Here is a 20546-nt window from a genome sequence, read left to right as displayed (position 1 = left end):
TTTAAAAAAATTATGCATTTGTTAATTGCACGTGCACTGTTAGTGCTCTTAGAACCATTTATCTTTCTCCTTTGGCATTTTTTCGTGAATGCACTAATAACAGATTTATGCACTAATAATAAAAATATTTCTAGAACATGGTGTGCAATTTGCATACGGGTTTGCTAGTACTTAATGAAAGTTGAATACCAGAATCCATATCCTATCAATTGTCGAATCAGTTCCAAAGGTGGCTGCGAGCCATAAATCTCTTTCATGGGCATATTGAAGTCATCCATAAACGCGATCAAGATTTTACCACCGATGGGAACGTACACCCCTTTCATACGTTTCTCCATCCTGCTTTCCACCGTGTCCTAAAATATGAACATCATCATGTTTCTTGATGAATCATTCGTTAAGAGACTGAAACTCACCTGAACGTTCCTTGAAGTGGTCTGAGCAGACATGTTCAACGTGAGCACACTATACTTATTAGTATCCAGGGAATCAAGAACCGACTGCAATACCGATGTTTTTCCTGTACCTACAGGACCAACGATCATAACCGGAAATTCATTCTTTAGTAAGGAGCTTATGATGTACTCGTATCGAACGGTGTCCACGGTCGGCACGACTATTTTATAGAACGGTGTGCTGAAATTCCAAATGATCGTCACTCGATGAAATAACGTGAAAATAAATTTTCAAACTCACCCTGCTTGGATCTTCCAAACTTGAGACAATTTCTCCTCCCAGGAGACGAATGCACGTAGCCTTGAATCTACAAAATACTCGTACACCGTGTCGCGAAGGGGGTAGGAACCCTCGATTTCCCGTATATAATTGTCCACCCTGTAACGACCCTCTTCGTTGACCGATCCGCACACTGACCATAACATACTAGAGAGAAAATTGTTTATTTATCGTTGATACATAATTTAGAATATTAAATTGAGGAGTTTTGAAATTGTACCAAAAGAGGAACCACATTTTGCAGATGATGTTGAACGAATCTCTGTCGCCTACAAATTCAACCCCGTTTTGCGGGGTTGCTAGTACTTCCAGAAGCTTACAGAGGGATTGAACGGCGTTCAATTCGGGTACTGGGATCAATTCTTCGCATTTCAACCGTTTAAATTCGAGGGTTGGATCTACGTGCTCTTCGAACCGGTTTCTCATCTGTTTCATATATCATCTTTCTAGCTTTTATGATTTTATTTCTTAGTAATACTTATTTTTTTACCTCTTCTGAGAATTCTACTTTTCCATGGTATTTTTGTAGCCAGCAATTTACGTACGGTCTCCAGCCTAGATCCTTGTAATCGTTGTACACCATGCCTGCACGGGAGACCGTGGCTGGTGAAGCTACGGCGAGGTCCTGAACTTCGAACAATAAGGACACTTGATCGGGCATGGTGATTCGGTCATTGTTTATCAGCGTCAGAAGCTGCAAATGTTTATTTCTTAGTACCAATTAAGTAATGCGCTCTTACAGCTGGTAGGAAGGCGAAACATATTTCGATAAATCCATTAATCTCGATGTAATTAGGTTTTCGTAGGGTGGGCCAAATATCCTAGAAATTTTGAAAATTTAGAATTTGGAATTTCTGAAATTTTTTAGTTTTGAAAATCTAAAATACCGAAATTTTGGAATTCTAGAATTCTGAAATTTTACAATCTATAGGGACCCAATCCGAATATTTGCGAGGAACCAGGCCCACCCTGACCTCTCCCATTAGTACCATTAACTCGACTCCACGATCAATCATATCAATTTTTTCTTTATAATTTTAAATAAATTTTACTTTGTTGTCATCCATTACACTGTTCATATTTTCGATCCAGTCCGCGTCCACGGGCCCGTCAAAGAGGATCCATTTCTCGTCCGGGGTATCCTCTATAAAAAAAAGAAAGATTCTTTCGACTTTGCCCATTTCCCAGGAACGAGCTTTTCATCAAAAAAGAGAAACGGATACAGAATAGAGGATACCGGAACAGGTTTTCCGCATGATCGACGATATGACTCCGTCGTGCCATTCTCCTGTAGCAAGATTGTACTCCCCATAAAGTTCACCAAGGCTCAACGCCTTCGGATTAATGGGGTACACGTGAACGAAATTGAAGTCGGCTTTCTTGTCGTTTCTCATGCTGGTCATCGTGTTCTGCAACACCTTCCACGTGGCTGTTTTCGCAGTGTTAGACTCGCCGACGATCATGCTGGAGTGGCGAGAACTCTTCGTCTCGTACAGTTCGATCACTTTCGTCAGTATCATCGGAATCGGCTATAAATCGTGTTGAATAATTAAATTGAACGTATGAAAATTTACGTGGTTCGGAACCGCGATGTTAACAATGGTATTTAATAATCGAGCCGGATGGAATTTTGATTTGATTAAGCTATCAATAATTCTTGCATTTTTCAATAATATATATATATATTGATTTTAGAATTGGTTCAATTTCAATAATACTTTTCATTATTATTATTTCAAGCTATTATTATACTGTTAATATTACGATTATTGTATGATTAAATTCCAAAGAATAAAATAATTTTCAAAATCAAACGAGACTTCTCAAAATTCACCAAGAAAATTCCTCTCAATCGAAATTAATCAACCTGTTCGACTCCGGTTATGTTTAACGAGTATCCTTCTCGTAGGTTCTCGTCGAAGTCAAATTCAACCGGACGAACAAGGTTTCATGGGATATTGGTACCTATCATTAACAATCGCGCTACCGCGATAATAAACTCGATTGAATTTCACGCGGCACGAATTCTCGCGCTCGGATTATCGGCATTCAATATGCATCCGGTGAAATTTACAAGGACGGTTTTCCGCCTCTCTGCTTTTCCGATCGATAGACCCGATTCTCTATTAAAACGGACACGCCTTTGGGGGGGGGAGGAAAAAAAAAAGGAAGAATCGACGAAGGAGGATGTCGTTCTCTTCACGACCACCTTCAACTTCCTCTACCAGATTACCTGCAGCTTTAACTTCGTCATCTCCTTGGTTATATAACTGATAATTTCCTCGTAATCCACCGTCGGCACCTCCACATCCGGAAAGAGGTCACCGGTGATACCAAGGAACAATGGTAAGTCGTCCGAGGTGAGTTTAGCGATGTTCATATCCTTCATCGCGAGGATGATCACCTATTAATCCCATCGAATATATATAGTTATTTTTATTATTATTAATAACATAAATTGTTATCATTATTATTTTATTAAAATTTGTATTAAAGGGTTTGCTCCCGTTTAGTAAATAAAAAGAAATATTTCTTAATTTGAACAATTTACTTATTAGAAAAATATACCTCGTCGTCAGGTAAGCCTGGATAAAGCCTCTTCTTCTTACCAGCGTACCTGGTCAACGTTACTATACCTCTTAATCCAAAGTCATAGTGATACTGTTTGCTAAGCTGTTGTTGAGCCAGCGTGTACAAAGTGAACACCTGTAGAAGTGAATTAAATTATTTTACATATCATGATCCAAGGCGAAGCCCAATCGTATTAACTTTTCTGGCCAGAACACGGGTGTTCCCGAATCCTTCGCCGAACAAATTGATCTCGGCGATCATGCTACTGTCTGGTACCATCATCGAGATAGGTCTGAACATCGATTTCAGATTGTCGGGAAGTTCAGTGCGGCCCGCGTAGCCGGGATTCATGGTGATGAATATGCCGCAGGTTTGCACCAAAGATATTTCGCATCCCTCGAACACGAATCTGCTGAGTTTCTGCGAGAGGGCGGTAAGTATCGAGAGTATCTGTTGCGCGACGACTGATAACACCTCGATGTTGATTCTATTCGTCGAAGAGAAATTTCGATTATTTTTACATAAAACGAGAATATTGTTACTTTTTATTTACCGATTAAATTCGTCGAAGCAACCCCAGGCGCCGGTCTGCGACAATCCAGCGAACAATTTCCCCATGCTTTTGTAATCGAGTCCCTCGGAACAGTTCTGAACGATCACGTTGAAGCCTAGAGCTTTTCCGAGATCCTTTACCGTCTCGGTTTTCCCAGTCCCAGCTGGTCCCTTCGGACTACCCCCTCGATAAAGGTGTAGGGCTGTGGTCAGCGTTATGTAGCATCTATCGTTCGAATCAAATTATTGCCGAAGGATAACTTCACCGCCACCCCGCACGATAGACGATCTTTGAACCTCGATAATCTACTTATTTCTTGTCTCAACGCTTTCAGATAGAAATTTCTGATATTCAACGCGTGAACAAACAACGTACAAAAGTCTACGTCAATATTTTCATATCAGTTTTGTCTATGCATCAACCTAATAGCTTCGTCTTTCTCAATTAACAGAAAGGATTATATTGCAAAAGCAAAGCAGTTTGCAACCTAAGCTCCGTAAAATCCGGTCGATCGGTAAACGCAATTTTGCCTGAAACCGAAGAGAATATTCTGCATACAGAAGCACGTAATATTCGCCATTTAAGAGGGGATAGAATCTTGTAACAGCATTCGAGGAGCAGCATAGTTTGCGCGACAAAATATCAAAGGAAACGCGATGGAACGATACCGTGCCCTTCAGGATGATACTTATCGATTTAATCGCGATAAAAGGCAAGCAACCCGATCTAATTTATGGACAGACAAGGAGGCCGTCCCGATACATTTGTTACCCTCTAAGAATTTGTCTTCGGCTGGACAAGAAAAACGCGACGACTTCCTGGAAGCCCGGTCCCTCCTAGTAATACGTCCTACCCACCCTTCCGCTATCGATTCATTCGGCTGAAAACGGATTAAAACGCTCGATCGTGGCTTGTTCGAATCCATGAATTCGTTTTACGGTAGATTGAAAGATTGTAAGTCTCTTATTTCTTGTTAAAGGGGGTCGAACACGATAGATGGTCACGAAAATCGATTTTTATTTTTCTTTTAAGCACCAGTAATCTGATAATCAAATTTTTAATGTTTTTCGACTAAGTTGCTTTAAAAAGATTCTCTAAAATATCTTTATTTTTTGATCATTTAATTCTCGACCCCCTTAACTCGTATAACATGATTTGGAATTTATTATTTTCGACATTACAAGGATCTTCGACTTAATAACTTAGAACCCAGTAACTGTTGATTAACATTAATAAACACCCTCGTCGACATTTGATCCTGATTATTATACTAGCTTGCAGTTCATTATTATTCCAGACGAAAGGGTTGACGTTTCAGGTAATTTAGCATCGAATTGCAGATAGGTATCGCGTATGCTTTATTTCATTAACAGTAACGAACTTAATATTTCGACGTTTGGATGCACGATTGGTTGTACTTAATTGTAAGCCGTAGCGGGGCTAATAATCGTCGCGACCTTTGACCTAATTAACTCGCATAATCGACCCTGTGACATGTTACCCAACTATTCCAGCAATTCCAATGGGGATTGCTACCAGTGACCTCCTTTCTATTACAAAATCGTATCGAACGACTTGAGAACTTGAAAACTGTGAATGTTCCACTGTCGCAATTAGTATTTTTAATTAACTACATACATTTTAAATTATTAGCGAAATTAGTCCTTATTTTACTGTCAATATCGAAAGTATTATCTTACCGATCCGTGAGGGGTGTTATCACCAAACGGCCGGTATTTCCAAGGTACTCGTATCCGTAGATGAAATACGTGTTCGTTTGCCAGACGATGCAGTCGTCGATGTCTTTGTCCCAGTAAAACCGCAGCTGCGACAGCCACTCGAATGCTGACACGTCTTTGCAGTCTGAAACGGGGCCAATCTTCGTATCCTTATCTCGGTTAAATATCTCGATAACACTGCGGTCAATGGTGGATGATGTCGCGTTAAAAATAAAATTAAAAAAAAAAAAAAATGGGCTCTCCCGTTCGAGAACTGCGATTCTCTCGTATCGGTAATCCCCGATCACGTGGATACACAACGAATCATGGAAATTCAGCTTCCGTCTATTAGTTTAATTCACGAAATCGCATTAATTGGCCGGGCAAATCGGTGACGCACGAATTTGCCAAACAGCGCGATCGGCAAACATTGCACCTGTTCACTTAGCAATGTTTGCCGGTCATCCGAGGCAAATTGTTTCCACGGTTACAAGGGTAATACACGTTGGCCCCGTATCTATCTGGTCATTTATCTATTTTCGACCCAATACGGGAGATGAATTTACGAGGTACACCAGGGGATGGGGTCAGCCACCCCAATAACCACGTAACCCATCGTTCTAACGTCGCAACACCGCAAATATCTGGTCGAATCCCATAAAATCCATAATTTGTTACAAGTACACGAGATGCGTGTGAATTCTGTGCGAAAGAAAAAATTGAAATTATAAGATCGAAATGGAAATCGGATGACTTACTCGCTCGGTACATCTTCTCGATAACGTCTCGCGCGTGTATCTCGATCACCACGATTGCTTTCAACTTCAATCGATCTAATTGGGTCAGATCGCTTCTGATCGCCTCCGAGTACTTGTTCAGCGCTTGATTCTGTCGTTTTCGAAGTTTTTTCAACGGCCGTCTCGAGTCTACCAATCTAGAAATCCGACGCGTAAGAATCAACTTTCAATCGGGGGCAGATATCGTAATCAAATTTCACGGTAATCGAAGCTTCCAGCTTTATTTTTCAAAGCGAAACCGTTAAAAAATAGCGTAGTTATTAAGGATACACTTAAGAAGAAAAAAAAGAAATGAATAAATGAGATTATACTGAAGCTTCAAACATTACACCCTCTTCTTATCCCAGCTTGGACATTTAGTCTGCTCGTTTCGCGGCCAAAGTGCAGCAATAGGAATTCTTTCCACTGCTCTCTGGCCATTACCTCTCGCCAGGATAATCAGCCTCTTTATCCGACACCTCTGTATCCCTTTTATTTCTTTTCCACTTACTCGAACTGTTTCCCAGGCGAGAGGGAGACACGTACCGAGCGTTGGGCGCGCACAGGGTACACCTCTTTAACCGTAACACGAACGTTAGAACCACGGTCCCGGGACGGAGAGGATTTTCTACGACCCGGCTAGGGACACAGAGGGATGGAGGGGTTAAATTATTCGCAGTACGGGTAGTATATGCAAACGAGGGAAGGAAGGGTGCATACCGTGGGCGGTGTGGCTGGATCGCAGCACCAGAGCCGGAATATGCAAAATTTCCCTTATTAGAGTTACAGTCTGTCTCACAAGAGCGTACCCGCTATATCTTCGTGAAAATTTATCTCTCGTATAAAATGGTACACTATAAAGTACGTATGAAACACCATTAGGTACTTAATTGAACCTCTGTCCTACCTATCAATTCGATATATTTAATTAATTAGCTTCATCATTTATTTCATATCACATACCCTGTAGTTATTAATAGATTATTTGACTAAGGTAATTGACTTTAGCTCAATTAAATATCATAGAGAAATTTTTGTGAGACAAACTGTACCATGTCCCTCTATCTACGACCCAACCCTCCCAACTATAGTTCCTCTCATTTTCTCCGGTGCACCCGTTTGCATCTTCTCACCGTTCTTCCCTCGTTGGTCGTCTTCAACAGCCTTTTCAGGCCGCTTCGCTAGATTCAGTTTTCTCTAACTCACCCCCCTGTGTGCTCTATCCATGTTTCAATCCCCCCGTCAGGTACGCCGTAACTAACGTCGCTAAATTTTCAAACTGCATAGCTCACTTGCAGTGCAGCAGGCTACGGGTGCAGTCCGCCGTCCATTGGATCTGAGTGGATGTAATTCCTGGTTGGCCCGGCCAGTCTTTCACCCACTTGTCGCGTTTCGCGATCATTTTTCGAAGGGCGGCTCGACACTGTCGCAGCACCTCGCGCAGGGTCGCTCTCATCGCGGTTTCTGCAATTGTGACAAGCGAACAATTTTCTTTATTTTTTTTTTTCTCTCTCTATGCTTTTGTTGCGTTGCCATTTACCCTTATCCACTCGTCGACACTACGACGAGCAAATTGTGTCCCTTTCGGGAAAAATTGTTACCGGATGGGCCCTTTAGAGCGGTGGATAAAAGCGTCGGAATGAAACGCCATGGTTAACCCCCCTCCCCCTTCCCCCACCCTTTGCTGCCCCCTTTTTTGCACTGCTGCCAGATGCTCGCTCGTACCTGGTTAAATCGGATTTTCGACGGGGATGAAGAGAACGAGTTTCGCTATGAAATATTTCGTTAGTCGCGAGGTATATTTTTTTCTTTTTTATTCATTCTTTTCGGTTGCTGCAAATGGTGTAATCTAGCTCTGCTCTTTAACAACCTGGTCGGAGGGACCGCTAATTAAGCTCGTCTCTCTTTACTTTGATACATTTAGGAATTTAATATCAATCGATACTTGCCTATGTCGCATAACCATATCTCTACTTGCCCTTCGAGGATCACCGGTTCATAGAAGCTGACGTATTCTCCTTCAATGGAGAACATTCCTATGGCTAGGTTCTTGCCAGTTGGAGACTATCAAGCAAATTAATTAAAAAGACGCCCCTTTTAAAAAGTTCATTAATTATTTACTTTGCTCAGGTTCAGAGATTTAATATTTTCAAACAGTTTCTTGATATGGGGCTGTATGAGGTCCGGTTTCTTCGCGTTCGCAAGTATCTCGAGGAGATCGTCGTTGGAGATGAAGTAGAACCTGGGGAACACGTGTCGTTTCGTCTCGAGGTACTGTTCCAGGGTTCGTTGCATCAACTCCAGTTGGTCGTGGATTTTAATCAGAACATCGAGCAGGCCGGCTGCAAGCGTGAACAGAAATTGAGTGGGACGAAGGAAAAAAGGAAGTTTAAGCGCTTCCTGTACACTGGATTCACATTATTTTATAGCCACCCCGTAGCTTCGGTACTCTTTTTTTCCTCCTCCCCCTTTCTTTTCTCCCCCTTTGAGCGGCCATCGTCGACGACTACGACGCGCTGCATATTTCTCTTTTCTTTTCCTCGTTTACCCCGTGCCGCAATCGTTCGGATATTACGACCAACCTGTTCCCGCCCGCCAAATTACAATGCATTACGTGTACCGTATGTTTTGACGATTTCTACGACTACAATTTTGTAGCACCTGTTCTTCTTCCCCCTTTTTTTTCACGAGAGTTAAGAGTTTCATGTGATTTTTATGAGGTCACTTAATGAAACTTTGTCTCATGAATTCGGAGTTTCATTTCTACGACCAGAAATTATTTTATAAACATTAATCTAGACGATGAAAATATTCAGATTTTATTTTACTCAATTTTCAGCTCCATGTTTCAATTAAATAATAAAAACGGCAGCAAGGATTTTTCATTTTTTTTCAACCGAAGGTAAATGGACTATGAAAACGCAGGGGATATTTTTTATTTTCCAATGTAACGGTAAAAAATTGTTCTCTCGTTGGTTTCTTTCTTTTTTTTTTATATGATACATACGTGGTTGGTGCGTGGCTTGTAGAGCCAACCCGAAGTCCGCCATTCGCGAAGTGATTTCAATCCACAGTTTGGTCAATTTGTCGTATTCATCGGTTTCCTTGGGCAATTGTTTCCTGATATCCTCTGTGGTGAATATATTGTCCATGTACATGTAGCCTCGTTGAATTATCATGGTCATTTCGAGGACCTCGTTTATGGTCGAAAGGGTTCGTTCCCAATAATCGACATCCGAGGCAAACGGTTCGACGAACCTGCAATCGACAACTCCTAAACTATGCTACATCTTTAAATAAATTCATCGAACCTTGTTGTTTTCATAGCAGACAACTGCATCTGATGTTCTTCCAGAACTTGCACTATTTCATCCATGGTCCTCAATCTGAATATACCTTTCTCTTTATACGGAACCATTTCTATGGGCATCTTTGACCAGATCTCGCTGATGTGTTGAAGGCCCTACAAATAACAATAGAAAATTGCCATCATCGTATTCGTTATCGTTGAATTCACTCACAATCTCGATAGATAATTCCATGGTAGCCGAATAAGAAATCTCGCTGATTTGTTCAGCGAAATTCTGCAGTTGCATTTCAGCAATGACCTCCAGGGTGAAATCATTCGATGTTTCATCGAAATCGCGATCGACGATGTCTTTGACCCTTTTCCAGTGCCGCGGTCTCATCGCTGGGTTCTTCAGGTCGGTGATCAGAGGAAGGGTACGCCTGAACTGGTCCACCCGTGTCCTGGGAGCAATCGATATTAAAAAATATCTAAAGAATAATAAAATTGTCATTACCTCGAGTGTTCAAGGATCTCCCAGTTCTTGTCCTTGAGTTCTCGACTAAGGCGATTTAGCTTTCTGAATAGAACGTTCGCAGTGTTCTCCATTTCGTCCATGTCGATCTCCCAAAAATTGTCCGTCCTGTATTTGTCCCATGCCATGTTCCATTCGTTGGTCACCTCCCACACCAGCTCGATTGCTTCTAAGTCCTAAAAAAGAATTTTGCTGTATTCATTCGAGGACCAAGAGGTACGATTACCTTCTCAAGTAGTTTGAGTTCGGCGTAATCAGGATGACTGATGCCAAACATAGCCAATTGTGACTTCAGATTATTCTCTCTGCTCCTTAGGCCTAAAATTTCTCGACGAATATGTGCTAACCAGGTGAAAGCATCTATGGAGTGAAAATCAACGTCAGTATTTGTATCGTTGATGTTTCGGAAATGATACCTTTCGCGAGCCATTCGGATGTAAATGGGCCAGTGTCGGCAAACTTGGCAACCAGCGCTATCACTTCGTCCTTGAACATTACCGTATCGTTCAGTAACAGTTTCTTGAATTCCTCCTGGAAGAACAGTACTTGTAAGAGACAATTTTTCATTTTCTTATTATTAATAAGGTGATAGAAAGGCAGTTGCCTTTTTTTCTAATAGCATTCCTTCAGCGATGCTGAGGATCTCCAGATACGCGTTCCAGGAAGGCTGAATATCTTGCAATTTCCGTCTGAAGTCGAACGACATCTGCACTTCGTATTTGTCTGCAGAAGAAAAGGAATAAACGAACGATGTAACAATGAAATCTGAAGCATTTAGAAGCTCACGTAAAGAATCGTATTGTTCCTGGATTTTCGGGAACTCCTCTTCCTCCCGAGGAATCTCCGAGGTCAGCCTCTGGAACAATTGCATCGCGTATTGCATGCTGATCAGATCTGTCGGCTCCTTTTGGATTCTGCGAACGAAACAATTGATCGCGACACGGTGAGAGACAGTTCTCTATAAACCGAACGAAATGTTCTCGAGATTTGTTGACTTTCGCATATTCATCTTAACCGATATCGAATTTTCCTCGCTCACTTCTTCGAGTTCTCCGCGATGTAGTGATAGACGTGGTTCATCATGTTCTCCGTTTGTCTCAACAAAAGCGTCATCAATTTTTGCTGCCAGACGGAACATTCTTCAACGATAGCGCCCTTCAGACCATCCGCGTTCACGTCGAGGAAGTGCACAGTCATCACCGTATCCTGGACCTGAACGTTGTTCGCGATTATCAAGTACCTGATGATGTCCGCGTCGAAAGTTTCCGGGGTAGGCTTCAGTTTCTCGTACCTGAAACAACGAAAATTCGTGTCTTCGTCAGAGATCAATGATTAACGATCCCATTCGAAATCTACCTCTGCAGGTACATCTCTCTGTTAACCTCCCACACTTCATGAAAGGGTTCCCAGGCCTTCAGGTAATTTTGCACCTGAACAAAACAGTAATTCACCTCTATAAAAATGAAAAATAAAATATCAATATAAATTGATCGGATATAGTCGTTCAATTTTAGAAGATATACAACCATCGTTGAGCTTCTGCTGAAGATTCAGCATCTCTACGTCGGTCTCGTAAAATTTCCAAAACGGAGGGATGGCTAAGTTCAATCGGAATTTATCTACCAGACGATGAAACTTTTTCACGGGTTCCAACAGGTTGTCGAAGATGGTCGAGATGATCGTGGAGATTTCTGTTAAATCTGGGACGAAGCTTATCTATAATAACAAGGACCTTTGCTTTTTGAAAAATTCATAAATTCATTTGTTAATTTAATTTATTCAAATATACCTTGTTGTCGATCAGATCAACGTGCACCAAAATGAGCGGGGATGGCGGTGTCGTGCCATCCCCGTGAAGAGCATTAAACATGGTCTCCAAAGATCCTCTTAGACACAATCTAAACGATTCACTGATCAACAGGTCGATCCTGTTCAAGTACACCTTCCATTCGTCGAGGGTCTGCGATTAAAAATGCGTTCGCGTGAGAAATTGAACTGTTATTCGCGATCTAGCTTCACAACGGAAGCTACGATTCCTCCGGTTGTTTGCGGATTAAGGGAAGCGGAGGACACGCGCGTTCCTAGAGGCAGTCACGTCACGCAGCCGACGTATCGTAACGCGGATCGGTCCGCTCTACGTTTCTCCGCTCGAAAATTGCTTCGCATAGCCTGCAGGGATAACGCGGGGACATTTTGCGTGAATTCAAGCTCGTGAACGGCTGCTTTACACGCCGTTTTGTCGCCGATTCCGGTAGACAGGAACGAGCGAACCAACGAGGACGACGTTCCCGGTTTGAGAATGGAACCGTCGCCAGACAGGCAACGAAACAACGACGAGTATTTTCTATGCGGCACAGGCTCGCGGTAGTTAAGAATTTTTATCGCGGAAAAAGGAGCCGGGGGACGACGGTGTTTCTGTGATTGTACGTGGAAATATTTTAACGCGTCCCCTGGGGAGGGAGATTTAAAAGCAGAGTCGAAAATTATACGACACTGTGATTGAGAAATATTTCTATCGAATGCGAAAGATAAGAGCCTAGGTTTTCAAATTTTTAACATACATCTTCTATGACTTTTCTGAATCCTTCGTAAATAACCAGTACATATTGGATGATCATTCTATGTTTATCCTTTAACGTTTCAAACGCCTCCTCCCTGTAACAAAACAATTTTATCTTATCCAATAAATTATTCAAACTCTGAGTTGCTTCTGATTTACCTGCACGTTATCAATTCCTCCTGCAATTCCTGCAAAGTATACGTGTAATTCGGTCTAATTTTAATCATGCTGGTCGCGCAGAGGCTCTCGCATAATCTCATGATCTCCAAGTTCGATTCCTTGTAAACATCGATGAACTCTTGCAACTGTACGGAGAGACATAGATAGGAATAACCAGGAAACGTTAAACGGGTACGATTGCACAGCTTGTAAACTGCACTGGTGTGTCCAGCTTTGCCCTTGGTTGCGGCCGAATTCCGTCGATTTGAACAGGGTAACGAATGGCCGCAAACACCGTTCCCCGGATATCCGCTATTGTTATTCGGTTTCCGGCGGCACGCGTACTTCTTGCTTAATTAAACAAACAAAGGCTACGGGCCCGGTATCCCACTTGGACCGGGTCAAAATTTAATTTTGCTCAGGACACAGCCGGACTGGGTGCATAAATTTTCGTTCCGTACGCATAGCAGGGTTTGCCAACCGACGTGTAATAGGTGACGGTGAAACGAAGTGTATACCCTCCTATCCATAAGTCATGGGACACCTTACCATTTTCGAATAAATTTGGATACATTGCGAATATCCTTATTTATTTTTCCTCGTTGCGATGACGCTAATTATTATCTGTTCGCGCATGATAATCATTTCGAGTACAGTGATGGAATACGTTAATGTATCGCTACGCGTTTAATATCGTTCATTTAAATATAAACCTGGGATTATTAAATGGCTCATGACTTATGGACGAAGGTGTACCTACATTTGCCGTTTCGTGAAAGCAATCCTCGATGTATGCGTCCATGTACTCGGAGTTCCATGTCAGCCTGCCTATGCCAGGATTGATCTTCCTGTCTAGCTGGCGAATTAGCTCACGAAACAGCTCTTGTTCCGTAACGGACAATGCTGAAAAAAAAAAAAAAAAAGGGAACATAAAATATCACCTTTCTTTCAACATCATTCACCACGCGATTATCTGGAAACGCTGAACAAACAGGGCTGTTCAGATAAAAAGCATGCGGTAACATGAAAATTTTAAGCGAATTCGATGGTAAATCCAGAAGGACAGCTCTCGTTCGGAACAATTTTTGAAATAACAACCATGTTAAAAGTTGCAACGGACAATCCGCTTTATTTGCGCATACTTTTACGATTTTTATCCTTTTCAGACATATTCAAACAATTATAGAGGTACTACATTCCAATGTGTTACTCTGAGTTCCTGTTTGTTTGGAATTTTTTTTTCAATTTAATTTCGAATGAGGAATTTGAAACAATTTCAAGAAGCTGCGAAATGTAGGAATATCTTGTATAGGCACGAAGCACGTGCCTTCAATTAGTTTGTATAATCGAGATTCTAGAGTGTCTGCTTGCCGTTCCGGGGCTAAACTTTCCACCGGTTTTGATATTTTATAATTGTGGTCGCTACTTCGGTTAATAACACGCGGGGGCGCGTTAAAACCGAGCAAGAAAACGCTCGAGGTATTTCCCTGAGAAACGTACTCGAGCAACTATTTCGCAATTTCCCCGGAACCGATGTGCAAACCCGAAGTTTTGCGCTGCTTTCAACCCTTGAAACTTCAAAATATTTGTCGGTACTCGTACGAACACGTGGCCGGCAGTTAACTGGATTTATATCCAGAGAGAAAAAAAAAAAAAACATTCTTATAAAATCGTTTCATTCTTATCCCTTTGCTTTTCACCAAAACAAGCCCGTGCAAAATCAAAGCTTTGCATCGTGGTTGCTGGCTTCGTTAAACATCAATTTACAAACTCGATGTATCAGAAAATGTACGCCTAACAGAATTTCCTGTGGCGATGGAAGTTTACCGGGACCTCTTTTGGAAGAACTAATTTTCTGAATTTCACCCGGAGGAAAATTAATAACAGGGAAACCAGACGTGTCACGAATTTCGTAATTGAAATACCCAAAGCCGAAGGAAACTCGGCTAACTGTGTAGGATGCGGAAACAGCCGAATGCGTCGATAATTAACGAACACGGTGCGCGGAGAGAGACATCTCAGAAAATATACCAGAAAATTGACTTTCCCAACGAACCTTGTATCGCTTTATTGTAACCGATGATCACAGCGATCACACCCTCGAAGGCGAAGTGCAGGCTGTCCCATTTATCAAAAATGATCCGGATGTGAACAGGTATGGTGAATTTAAGATTAATCCAATGGGTTGCCTCGTGGCAGAGGCTCAAAATATCTGGATCGATGTTGCACTCGAGCAATCCGTAATTCGAATCGCTACGTCTCATTAAAAATCGATCTAACTTTGCCCGAGGATTGTCGCCCACTTGATAGATCCATTTATGGTAAATATCATGGACAAAATCTTCGATGGTTTTCATAAATATATCGTGCTGATTATACACTTCTACGCTGAGGCCGCAGTAAGGCATCCATATAGATTCTTCCAATAATTCCCTGGTTGATTGGAGACGAGCACCCTTCATCCTGAGACACAAAGCTCTGCCCGCATAGTACGGTGTCATCGAAGGATATTTCTCAGTGTCGTCCAGGATCTCCTGTTTCGTGCTCTGGATATCGTCGCTGAAGAGCTTCCATATCTGCGAAAGGTCAACGATCTCGTTAAAAAGTTTCTCGAAAGCATCATCGATGTCTTACTTCAGCGGTCGTCGCTTCGAACACGCTCTTCAGGTTCTCGCGATTCATATAATTATAAAATCCTTGCAGGTTCTCGACGGCCTCTTGTACGTTGTTCATTCCTTGGAAGACGGTGGCCACCAGATTTTCAATTATAATCTCGAGATCTTTCATCTCGACACGGAAGGCAAGTATGTCGTCGTGCCACATCCCGTAATGAACGTCTAAGATCCTGCCGGAGTTCTGCTCGATATTTCGCAGAGCCTGTTGAAACAGCCTCTCGACCTTTAGACACACCCTCTCGTGTTCCTCGCCCAAAGTACCGCTGAATATCGGCCTCACCATTTCCGTCGTTTCGTCCATTCTGAACCCGGCGATCGGTAGATTCGATGGGAATAGAAATTTTGTATTTTTTTCGAGCGATAAATTTGGCGAAAGATTGGCGGGTGAAGGGGTTAATTCGCGAGCGAGGCTCGAGAGGAGCGAAGAGGGTTGGCTGATTACCTGGCAAAATCGATCATCGCCTGACAGATCTCAATCATGTCGTGGCACCTGCTGATGAAAACATCGGTGTGACGGAATATATTGTCCCTGTCTAAATCCCACGGTGAATGGGTCAGGACGTTGTGAGCGTGTGCTATCTGAAAGGCAAACGATCGGCGAACGGTGAAACAGTCGTTTCGTGAAAATTTATATTTATAGCTAGATCGGCTCGTTTAATATCCGGCCTCGACGTGACGGAATCGAATGCCGACTTAAAGCGGCTAAATAAGGCCGATTACACCTGCCTCGCGTGTCATCCTTTATTCCGCATTATCGTCCGCTTTGCACGGATAAAACGGCGCATGCCGTTCATTCCCGGCTTGTCGATGATAAAACGAATCGATGCTCGTAGCTGTAACGAGAAACGTTTCCCTTCTATCCTTCCCTTTCTGATGAAAATTAATTTTAACCACGATAATTGAATTCGTTAAACGCGAGAATACAAATGCGCCGGCGACCACTCGCCTGACAATTTCATTTCGTTACCTGATTTTACGTTTTGTCAGTGATGAAAAAGTGATTTTAATGTAAGCGTTTCAACGAGCTACGAGTATGCATTACCACGAAGAGTAAAGTGATTGGTAAATAATTGGAGTATTGAAAATGCGATATGATTTTTTGGCGGGGAAATTGTTCCTTGACAATCGATGATTGTCTGACAAACGTGGTTGTGATTCGTTTTTCGAGCGAGACGAGCCATTTGTTCAAAGCACCCTACGTATATTGTTCAATATTACAGTTATTTCGTTTCGAAACGAACAATTTAATCAGCAGTTAATTTTTCCCGTGAATATGATTTTTCGGAAGAACGGTCCGAATTGCTTTGAGAATAATCAAATATTTCAACGGCTGGTTATAAAGCTCGAAACCCAATATCATCGCTTGCCGTTCAAATTTTATTCCATGTTCAGGGTAATTTCAAAAAAATCCCTTCAATTTATCGGATTTATAAACTGCGCTAGCGCTACTTTTATATAATAATACGAGAGTTAATTAAACATCCAGTCGAGCGAGCCGAACAATTAATCATCCAGATTTTTCGCGTCGGTTAATAAATGCTTGTTAGGAGGAAACAAATAGACCGTTCATCCCCCGGCACTTTATTTGACCTTTGATCAATAACCGAGATTTCCTGGAAAAATCCTAACAACCTTGTAATTCACCCCGTTCGACAGCTCTTTCTCGTCGCAAGGATACGTCCAACTAATTTTCATCCCTGCTCGTGCTTATCTAGCCACACGGGAAACGCCTAAGTCGGGGTTATTGTCGCTTCCGCTTAAAACTCGACCCCGTTTCATAACTATCCTCCACCCTCCTCGCGCGGATGAAACGCTAATCTCTCGTTGACAAATTATTTTTCTCCGTCATTCTCTCCGCCTTTTGTTATTCTACGATTTATAACCGAGCACGGGGGGTGATTTTACGATCGTTAATTTAGAGGATTAAATTCGACACGTTCGCTCGGATGATCATCGATCTCTTGGTACGTTATCTTACATACAATTAGCCTCGATTACCGAAATACAAGATTAATTGTAGCTCGACCGACGCGCTCTAACCGGTCTGAATATTATTTTAACAAAGACGTAGGGGATGTGTTTCCTCGTTCACTGGGATCATTGTGAGTCGGCCAAAGAGATGGTACAATTACCGTGACTTCCGCTTAACGCGCCAACTCCTCTCACTTTGCTTAACGGCTGTTTCCTAAGTATCTAAAGTAACTCTGCACACGTCGTTTTAATAGTCCCTTAATGCACCCCGAGCGTCGAGTGAATTTGTACCTACCTAGAGTCGAGCTAAGCGGGATCGATGTGAAAATGAAATTTAACCCTTTCTTTACCAACTACCTGTACGTTCTCTAAACATAGATAGTCTGCGAAGCTATTTAAATAAAAGAAAATAAAAAATGAAGGAAGAATTTTGTTAAAATATTACTTTATCATAGAGCAATTTGTAGTTCTTGCAGATGTCGATGCATTCTCTAAACTTCCTCATGGATTTTCTGGTCTTTCCTAGGAACAACTCCGTTAGATCGATATAATTTCGACAGAGGATGATAATCTGATTGCTGAGAGCTTTGAACAGGTTCTCCACCCTCTCGTAGCTGTTATAATACGGCGAGTTCAGCCATATCGTTCTGAACAGGTGCATCATTCTCATCAGATGTTGCTCGACGCTCGCAGGCTCGGTGCATTGGTTCAATTCAACCGTAGGTTTCACCAGGACTCGAAGGTACTCGATGTTGGATCTCGCCTCCTTAACTCCTTGCTCGATCTCCTCCTTCAGGGTGACGAATTGTCTCACGTAGGTCGAGTGATTGCGCAATAGAAACTCTACTATGTTCTTCACGGTGGTCTTTTGAAGTTGGTGATTCAAACCGCAGAGGTTGTCGTCTGTTGGAATTAGAATTTCTGTCAGAATCGAGATGGGGATGATTTTTTGACAGAGGCTAATTACTAACAGCGATAAATCCAAAATTCGTATTCGTCGTGAAGGCACAATAACTCATTCGGCGTTGCTTGTTCCTGGTCCGATAGAGCGACTCTGATCTGGGTGGTCCAGTGCGCCACCACACCCCCCAGCCTCTTGAGCAATTCCTTATCGTCGCCGGCGAGGTCGACACCCTCCGACGGTACATATATCACCGTTAAGCCCAGCATTTTGTACGTTAGGTCCGTTAAGTTACACAGGAAGGCGTCCATGTGCGTGTAAAAATCCGCCTTCACGCATGTATTTCACTGGCGTTAAGGAAACTTAATATTAAGGCACTTAGAAATTTCCTTAAAAAATTGCGATATTGAAAAGCTGGAAGATCGACTGGAAGTTAACGATTAACAATATTTAAACGAGGACTTAAAAAAATTTCAATATTGGAAAGCTGGAAGATCGACTGGAAGTTAACGATTAACAATATTTCAATGGGCACTTAGAAATTTCCCTAAAAGATTGCAATATTGGAAAGCTGGAAGTACGACTGGAAATGAACGATTAACAATATTTAAACGGGCATTTAAAAAAATTTCAATATTGGAAAACTGGAAGTTAGATTGGGAATTAACGATTAACAATAAATTATTATTGATGAAAACAGCCCTAAGAGACCCGTAGAAACGACAGTATCGTCCTGGGCAAGCGTAATCCTTTCGGTTCAAAGTCACAGCGATCTGACGTGACGATGTTACCAAGTGAATTTGTAACTTCGGCCAGTACAATCCCCGGTTAGTAGAGCACAACGGCAACTTCCGGTCCCAGTCGGTCCCAGAACGTACGACCAGGAGAAACAAGGAGCAGGCGAAACAGGAAGGGTTGGACGAAGTTATTATTACCATAATTTTCGACTAAATGCACTGTGCAACTCTCGCCCGTTGCTAAATTTCTCCTCGATGTTTGCTCGTGGTACGTGCGAACGAGGTTACTCGTCCAGTCACCAACGATTGCGTTTCGTTCGGCCGGAAGTCGCTTCATTATTTCAAATGCATCGAAGCTAAGCTCGTCTAATTGCGAGAGTACGGATTTAAACGATGGACCTACATTACAATTGCGGTCGGTTTCCGGTCTAAGGAAGCTGTTCGAGTGCCAGAATCAAAGGAATTATTTAACACTAGCTATTATTATATAATAATAGCCTTTTCTCACCGATATTTACATTGAAATACAACGGATACCTGTTACTCGGTTCAGCGAATTGTCGAGCCCGCGACACATTCGTCCTCTCGAAATTTACGATCCGTCGGAAAACTTTTCGCAACAACCTGAACCTTTCGATTGCCTGCATCTACGAGGAATCCCGCGAGGAGAACCGCGGCCTCTTCTTCTCAATTAACCGTCCCCGGCTGGCTCTTCCGCGCATTGTTTATCGCCGCCAGGAAAAAGGACGATAGGACGGAAAAGTTTCGAGACTCAATTCTCGTTGAAGTATCGTTACGCAACCAGTTCCGCGATACCCGCCAACTTTCCTCCGCGGCAGACTAATTAAACACGAGTTAAACATCGATAGGATACTGTCTGGCCAGGTTTCGATCTTCAGGAAGATCGGAGTTAACACGTTCTGCACCACCGTCAAAATGTAGCTCTCCACTTTGTCGTTCACCGAGCCGAACAACACGCGATCCCGGAAGTTATCCGCTCGCAGAATCTCTTGCGGCTCTCGGACAAAGAATGTCAGCTGGTGCACCGGGGTCAGAGGAAACATGAACGAGACGTCGAGTTTGTTGCGCACGTAGTAAATGACGAGCATCGGGATGTTCGGGTTCTCGAAGAATTGTCGTATCATCACGTCGGTATAATAGGTCCAATGGGCGTTGGTCAGTCCACTTAAAGTGGTCATATCCTTGACGCATTTTATCTTAAAATGAAATAGATTATTTCTTTAGTATCATAGAGACGATGTCTAGGTAGACTCACCAATGTTGCTATCTCGTTTTCGTCGTAAATTGGTCGGAGCTCCTCTTCTATTTCTTCAATTTTTTCTGTAATCAAATAGTAATTATAGTAACC

The 20546-nt window shown here is 42.3% G+C and overlaps 1 protein-coding gene across 1 annotated transcript in view; it reads right to left on the bottom strand.

The window, feature by feature from the left end:
• The window catches only part of kl-2 (dynein heavy chain 2, axonemal kl-2), a 30557-nt gene extending 10400 nt beyond the window's left edge, over window positions 1-20157 (bottom strand). The window contains exons 1-37 of the mRNA XM_034324062.2: window positions 20052-20157; window positions 18511-18769; window positions 17985-18442; window positions 16011-16147; window positions 15528-15870; window positions 14950-15469; window positions 13654-13796; window positions 12894-13039; window positions 12736-12829; window positions 11964-12134; window positions 11701-11890; window positions 11531-11627; window positions 11214-11465; window positions 10961-11088; window positions 10779-10897; window positions 10591-10705; window positions 10401-10534; window positions 10157-10350; window positions 9875-10103; window positions 9665-9816; window positions 9361-9611; window positions 8475-8695; window positions 8303-8417; window positions 7646-7817; window positions 6336-6511; window positions 5560-5722; window positions 3860-4084; window positions 3505-3793; window positions 3304-3441; window positions 2969-3139; window positions 1973-2264; window positions 1788-1879; window positions 1226-1429; window positions 956-1161; window positions 697-882; window positions 417-636; window positions 190-356 (exon numbers count right to left, since the gene is read on the bottom strand). Coding sequence (XP_034179953.2) covers window positions 190-356; window positions 417-636; window positions 697-882; window positions 956-1161; window positions 1226-1429; window positions 1788-1879; window positions 1973-2264; window positions 2969-3139; window positions 3304-3441; window positions 3505-3793; window positions 3860-4084; window positions 5560-5722; window positions 6336-6511; window positions 7646-7817; window positions 8303-8417; window positions 8475-8695; window positions 9361-9611; window positions 9665-9816; window positions 9875-10103; window positions 10157-10350; window positions 10401-10534; window positions 10591-10705; window positions 10779-10897; window positions 10961-11088; window positions 11214-11465; window positions 11531-11627; window positions 11701-11890; window positions 11964-12134; window positions 12736-12829; window positions 12894-13039; window positions 13654-13796; window positions 14950-15469; window positions 15528-15870; window positions 16011-16147; window positions 17985-18442; window positions 18511-18751 — 7151 coding nt within the window. The 5' untranslated portion in view covers window positions 18752-18769; window positions 20052-20157. The remainder of the gene's footprint in view (window positions 1-189; window positions 357-416; window positions 637-696; window positions 883-955; window positions 1162-1225; window positions 1430-1787; window positions 1880-1972; window positions 2265-2968; window positions 3140-3303; window positions 3442-3504; window positions 3794-3859; window positions 4085-5559; window positions 5723-6335; window positions 6512-7645; window positions 7818-8302; window positions 8418-8474; window positions 8696-9360; window positions 9612-9664; window positions 9817-9874; window positions 10104-10156; window positions 10351-10400; window positions 10535-10590; window positions 10706-10778; window positions 10898-10960; window positions 11089-11213; window positions 11466-11530; window positions 11628-11700; window positions 11891-11963; window positions 12135-12735; window positions 12830-12893; window positions 13040-13653; window positions 13797-14949; window positions 15470-15527; window positions 15871-16010; window positions 16148-17984; window positions 18443-18510; window positions 18770-20051) is intronic.
• Between the last annotated feature and the right edge of the window lie 389 nt (window positions 20158-20546).

The sequence above is a fragment of the Osmia lignaria genome, chromosome 11 (genome assembly GCF_051020975.1).
Source record: "Osmia lignaria lignaria isolate PbOS001 chromosome 11, iyOsmLign1, whole genome shotgun sequence".
NCBI classification, from domain to species: Eukaryota; Metazoa; Arthropoda; class Insecta; order Hymenoptera; family Megachilidae; genus Osmia; species Osmia lignaria.
Note: the sequence above shows the minus strand (reverse complement) of the source record. Positions and strands in the feature narration are given on the sequence as shown.